At 43.0% G+C, this 7,093-nt stretch overlaps 1 protein-coding gene across 5 annotated transcripts in view; it reads left to right on the forward strand.

Annotated features, from left to right (window-relative positions):
- The window catches only part of ATP8A1 (ATPase phospholipid transporting 8A1), a 250,232-nt gene that overhangs the window by 174,035 nt on the left and 69,104 nt on the right, over window positions 1-7,093 (forward strand). For all 5 annotated transcript variants that reach the window (XM_073645564.1, XM_073645562.1, XM_073645563.1 and 2 more), the window contains one exon: window positions 152-324. In XM_073645564.1, the coding sequence (XP_073501665.1) occupies window positions 152-324 (173 nt within the window). The remainder of the gene's footprint in view (window positions 1-151; window positions 325-7,093) is intronic.

Raw genomic sequence — 7,093 nt, forward strand, 5'->3', positions numbered from 1 at the left:
GTTTTGATGCATTGCTGCAATAATTTAGTTACAGAGGGTAGATTATGCCGTTAAATGTTTAGGATTGTTAGAAAACAAAATTCCTCGTGTAACGTGGCTCATATTAGGCTAAGAATCGGTATAATTTTACATTATTTTTTTCCTCTTGTAGACAACTCGTGAAATTCTGAGTCATCACTGCAGTAATCTTGGAGACCTGCTCAGGAAGGAGAATGATTTTGCTTTAATTATCGATGGCAAAGCCCTGAAGTATGCGCTGACATTTGGCGTCAGACAGTATTTCCTCGACCTCGCTCTGTCCTGTAAAGCTGTGATTTGTTGCAGGTAACTGTTCTGTCTTTATCAAAAAGTTCCAGAATTTTTGTAATTGCTCATGAGCTTATTCCCTTGATATACACCGCGTGCAGAATTATTAAGCAAATGAGTATTTTGATCACATGATATTTTTTATACATGTCGTCCTACTCCAAGCTGCATAGGCTTGAGAGCCAACTACCAATTAAGTAAATCTGGTGATGTGCATCTCTGTAATGAGGAGGGGTGTTGTCTAATGACATCAACACCCTATATAAGGTGTGCTTAATTATTAGGCAACTTCCTTTCCTTTGGCAAAATAGGTCAGAAGAGAGATTTGACGGGCTCTGAAAAGTCCAAAATTGTGAGATGTCTTGCAGAGGGATGCAGCAGTCTTGAAATTTCCAAACTTTTGAAGCGTGATCACCGAACAATCAAGCGTTTCATGACAAATAGACAACAGGGTCGCAAGAAGCGTGTTGGCCAAAAAAGGCGCAAAATAACTGCCCATGAATTGAGGAAAATCAAGCGTGAAGCTGCCAAGATGCCATTCGACACCAGTTTTGCCATATTTCAGAGCTGCAACGGAGTATCAAAAAGCACAAGGTGTGCGATACTCAGGGATATGGCCAAGGTAAGGAAGGCTGAAAAACGACCACCTTTGAACAAGAAACATAAAATAAAACGTGAAGAATGGGTCAAGAAATATCTTAAGACTGATTTTTCAAAGGTTTTATGGACTGATGAAATGAGAGTGACTCTTGATGGACCAGATGGATGGGCCAGAGGCTGGATCAGTAAAGGGCTCCACTCCGACTCAGACGCCAGCAAGGTGGAGGTGGGGTACTGGTACGGGCTGGTATCATCAAAGATGAACTTGTGGGAGCTTTTCGGTTTGAGGATGGCGTGAAGCTCAACTCCCAGACCTACTGCCAGACCTACAGGAAGAAGTCGGTATTGTTCAAGAAAAAGATGATTTTCATGCAGGACAATGCTCAATCACATGCATCCAACTACTCCACAGCGTGGCTGGCCAGTAAAGGTCTAAAAGAAGAAAAAATAATGACATGGCCCCCTTGTTCACCTCATCTGAACCCCATAGAGAACCTGTGGTCCATCATAAAATGTGAGATCTACAGGGAGGGAAAACAGTACACCTCTTGGAACAGTGTCTGGGAGGCTGTGGTGGCTGCTGCACTCAATGTTGATGGAAAACAGATCAAGCAACTAACAGAATCTATGGATGGAAGGCTGTTGAGTGTCATCATAAAGAAAGGTGGCTATACTGATCACTAATTTTTTGGGTTTTTGTTTTTGCATGTCAGAAATGTTTATTTCTAAATTTTGTGCACTGATATTGGTTTACCTGGTGAATATAAACAAGTGAGATGGGATTATATTTGGTTTTAATTAAGTTTCCTAATAATTCTGCACAGTAATAGTTACCTGCACAAACAGATATCCTCCTAAGATAGCCAAATCTTAAAAAAAAAAAAACCCTCCAACTTCCAAAAATATTAAGCTTGGATATTTGAGTCTTTTGGGTTGATTGAGAACATAGCTGTTGATCAATAATAAAAATAATCATCTAAAATACAACTTGCCTAATAATTCTGCACACAGTGTACGTCTTCTCTAAGACCATATAGCCGATGAGCCTTCTTCAGAGGATTTCCATTTTCTTCAGACTCTGCCTCATCATTGCTAAAGTAGAAGTTGCCATTATGATCTTTATTTGTGCCTTGTAGTGTATACACATTGAACTGTAGAAATAGGAACTAAAGTTTATAGATTTTGGCCCCAATACATCAAAGCAGTTTCGCCAGAATTCTGGAATAAAAAGCTTTGAAAAGTCACAATTTTTTACACAACTTGAAGTTGTGCAACAATTATGACTTCTGGTGTTTTCACGACAGTTTCTCACAGCGACATCACGCTTATTGAATCAGGCATCACACCACAGCTTATCGAATTCATGACATATTTCACGCCAGAAATCTTACTTCGGTCCCTGGAATGAAGTAAAAAATTTTGGCATTGCGCATGCTACTTGTCAGATTCTCCTGATTCATTAAGGGGCATGGGTCTCATAATAAATCAGGAGGGTCTTACACCAGCACATCCCCTCAAGAACAGCGTGAAAACTATTGTACTTGATGAAGTGGAGTCATTTTATTCCTTTTATTAAGTAATTTCTTAGCAATTTTACGTGGCAATCATTGCCATGGCTCTTATAGGAGTTGACCGGTCACATCAATGAGTCTGTCTGGGATTACATGTAGAAACAGGATTTCACCAACGACATCCACAGACGATCTGTGATCAATTCTCCAAGATGTTTGGAGCAACCTCTGCCGAGTTCCTTCAAAAACTGTGTGCAAGTATAGAGAAGAACTGATGCTGTATTGAAGGCAAAGGGCGGTCACCAAATACAGATGTTCGATTTTTCTTTTGTTTATTGATAAAAATAAACTATTTGCACTGTTTCTACAAGAATTCTATTTTGTATGTGTTTGCAGCAAATGAGAAATCGTCAAAATAATAAAAAGAAACAGTGCTTTCAGACCTCAAACAATGCAAAGAAAACAAGTTCTTATTCATTTAGAAACAACAATACTCATGTTTTAACTCAGGAAGCGTTCAGAAATCAATATTTGGTGGACTAACCATGATTTTTAATCCCAGCTTTCAGGCGTCTTGGCTGCTTTCCACCAGTCTATCACACTGCTTTTGGGTGACCTTATGCCGCACCTGGCAGAAAAATGTAAGCAGTTCTTCTTTGTTTGATGGCTTGTGACTATCCATCTTCCTCTTGATTACATTCCAGAGGTTTTCAATGGGGTTCAGGTCTGGAGATTGGGCTGGCCATGACAGGGTCTTGATGTGGTGCTCCTTCATCCACACATTGATTGACCTAGCTGTGTGGTATGGGGAATTGTCCTGCTGGAAAAAACAGTCCTCAGAGTTGGGGAACATTGCCTGAGCAGAAGGAAACAAGTGTTTTTCAAGGATAACCTTGTCTGCGGCTTGATTCATACGTCCTTCGCAAAGACTAACCTGCCCAATTCCAGCCTTGCTGAAGCGTCCCCAGATCATCAACGATCCTCCACCAAGTTTCACAGTGGGTGCAAGACACTGTGGCTTGTATGCCTCTCCAGGTCTCCATCTAACCATTAGACGACCAGGTGTTGGGCAAAGCTGAAAATTAGACTCATCAGAGAAGATTACCTTACTCCAGTCCTCTATGGTCCAATCCTTATAGTTTTTGGCAAACTTCAGCCTGGCTCTCCTTTGCTTCTCATTGATGAAAGGCTTTTTTCTAGCTTTACATGACTTGAGGCCTGCCTTTAGGAGCCGGTTACCAACTATTCTTGCCGTGCACTTCACCCCAGCTGCCATTTGCCATTCCTTTTGTAGGTCACTTGATGTCATCCTGCGGTTGCTGAGTGACATTCGAATAAGATGACGGTCATCCCGGTCAGTGGAGAGTCTCTTTCGCCCTCTGCCTGTCTGTAGCTTTGTTGTCCCCAATGTCTGCTGCTTGACCTTGTTGTAATGGACTACCGTCTTCGAAATTTTAAGGATGGAGGCAACATGACGCTCACTGTATCCCTCTGCTAGTAAAGCCAGAATTGAGCCCTTCTTTTCCTCACTCAAGACTTTTCTTTTCAACTCCTTTGGCATGGTTAAGTTATTTTTTCATTCAAATTACTTTTGGGCTCTTCCTAGCACTTGTTTTGTCATCCAGCTTGTCCTATTGCAAGAGGATTGTGAAGACCACAGCAATGTTTTTTGTACTTTCCCCTGTTACATAAGATTTGGTTCAGGTGATCACCTAATCAGAAGCACATTAAGTAGAATGAGGTGGACTTTGGTTGGAATTCAACTGACACTGGAATGGAATGGCTGTCAGACATGTAGAGATGGGGATTTTTAGAAAACTGCAGTGGTCTCTTAATTTTTGCCAGAGCTGTAAAACATATATATATATACACTGCACAAAAAAATAAATGGAACACTTAAACAACAGAATATAACTCCAAGTAAATCAAACTTCTGTGAAATCAAACTGTCCACTTAGGAAGCAACACTGATTGACAATCAATTTCACATGCTGTTGTGCAAATGGAATAGACAATAGATGGAAGTTATTGGCAATTATCAAGACACCCTCAATAAAGGAGTGGTTCTTCAGGTAGGGACCACAGACCACATCTCAGTACCAGTGCTTTTTGGCTGATGTTTTGGTCACTTTTGAATGTTGGTTGTGCTTTCACACTCGTGGTAGCATGAGATGGACTAATACAGCCCACAGAAGTTGCTCAGGTAGTGCAGCTCATCCAAGATGGCACATCAATGCGAGCTGTGGCAAGAAGGTTTGCTGTGTTTGTCAGCGTAGTGTCCAGAGGCTGGAGGCGCTACCAGGAGACAGGCCAGTACACCAGGAGACGTGGAGAGGGCCGTAGGAGGGCAACAACCCAGCAGCATGACCGCTACCGCTGCCTTTGTGCAAGGAGGAACAGGAGGAGCACTGCCAGAGCCCTGCAACATGACCTCCAGCAGGCCACAAATGTGCATGCGTCTGCACAAACGGTTAGAAACCAACTCCATTAGGGTGGTATGAGGGCCCGACGTCCACAGATGGGGGTTGTGCTCACAGCCTAGCACCATGCAGGACGCTTGGCATTTGCCACAGAACACCAGGATTGGCAAAGTTGCCACTGGCGCCCTGTGCTCTTCACAGATGAAAGCAGGTTCACACTGAGCACATGTGACAGACGTGACAGAGTCTGGAGACGCCGTGGAGAGCGATCTGCTGCCTGCAACATCCTTCAGCATGACCGGTTTGGCAGTGGGTCAGTAATGGTTTGGGGTGGCATTTCTTTGGAGGGCCGCACAGCCCTCCATGTGCTCGCCAGAGGTAGCCTGACTGCCATTAGGTACTGAGATCCCAGGGGTGGATTAAGAGTAGCAAGGGCCCCGGGCAGTTTAGGAGGCGCGGACCCCCCCACACACACACACACACACACACACACACACACACACACCTGATGTATCACATGTCACATGATCCCCTGTGATAGATCATGTGATAGTTCACGTGAAATTAATTTGGCACAATATTAATATATCAATTATAATAATTTTTTGTAGGCTGTGTGCCCACAAGGCGTTCTTTAAGCGTTTCCGCAGCTGCAATTCCGCTGCAGAAACGATTAAAAAACGCTTGGTAGAAGGTCTGCCACATGCTGCGGAAATTTCCGCTGCGGATTATCATTGTGGAAAAATCCGCAGCACTACCAATTATTTTGCGGAAGGGAAGTATATATTTATTTTTTACCATTCTTTTACGGTCACACTATATAAATCCATGCCGGTTGCATGGATTTATATACTGTGACCAAGTTGTCAAGTACTTTTCCAAGTGATGCTAAAATCGCTTGAAAAGCGCTTGACACCCGCATGCGGAAATGCATGTGAAGAAAGCTTCACATCCGCTTGTCCCTGGCAGGAAAAACGCATGTACAATCCACATGTTTTTTTTCTGCCAGGAAGAGCAGAAACGCTCAAAAAAAATCCGGAGCATTTCTGCATCGCGGGCACATAGCCTTACATTAATTGTATTGCTTAATATTGAGCACACGTAGCCATCTATACACAGCGGGAGGCCGCACGTAGCCATCTATACACAGCGGGAGGCCGCACGTAGCCATCTATACACAGCAGGGGGCCGCACGTAGCCATCTATACACAGCGGGAGGCCGCACGTAGCCATCTATACACAGCGGGAGGCCGCACGTAGCCATCTATACACAGCGGGAGGCCGCACGTAGCCATATATACACAGCGGGAGGCCGCACGTAGCCATCTATACACAGCAGGGGGCCGCACGTAGCCATCTATACACAGCGTGAGGCCGCACGCAGTCACGCACACACACAAACAAATACAGACATATACAGTACAGACCAAAAGTTTGGACACACCTCATTTAAAGATTTTTCTGTATTTTCATGACTATGAAAATTGTACATCGAGTCACCTGCGATCTCTGAGGCTGGTGACTCGGATAAACTTATCCTCAGAAGCAGAGGTGACTCTTGGTCTTCCTTTCCTGGGGCGGTCCTCATGTGAGTCAGTTTCTTTGTAGCTCTTGATGGTTTTGCAACTGCACATGGGGACACTTTCAGAGTTTGCCCAATTTTTCGGACTGACTGACCTTCATTTCTTAAAGTAATGATGGCCACTCGTTTTTCTTTACTTAGCTGCTTTTTTCTTGCCATAATACAAATTCTAACAGTCTATTCAGTAGGACTATCAGCTGTGTATCCACCTGACTTCTGCACAACACAACTGATGGTCCCAACCCCATTTATAAGGCAAGAAATCCCACTTATAAACCTGACAGGGCACACTTGTGAAGTGAAAACCATTTCCGGTGACTACCTCTTGAAGCTCATCAAGAGAATGCCAAGAGTGTGCAAAGCAGTCATCAAAGCAAAAGGTGGCTACTTTGAAGAACCTAGAATATAAGACATATTTTCAGTTGTTTCACACTTTTTTGTTAAGTATATAATTCCACATGTGTTAATTCATAGTTTTGATGCCTTCAGTGTGAATGTACAATTTTCATAGTCATGAAAATACAGAAAAATCTTTAAATGAGAAGGTGTCCAAACTTTTGGTCTGTACTGTACATACACGCATAAACACATTTGAAGCACAAAAATACATATAAACAGACATCACACAATAATATCTACCTGCACACACATACTCACTCACTCAATCACACACA

Source organism: Phyllobates terribilis, unplaced genomic scaffold (assembly GCF_046119375.1).
Source record: "Phyllobates terribilis strain yellow unplaced genomic scaffold, ASM4611937v1 Scaffold_1__5_contigs__length_1240528914, whole genome shotgun sequence".
NCBI lineage: Eukaryota > Metazoa > Chordata > Amphibia > Anura > Dendrobatidae > Phyllobates > Phyllobates terribilis.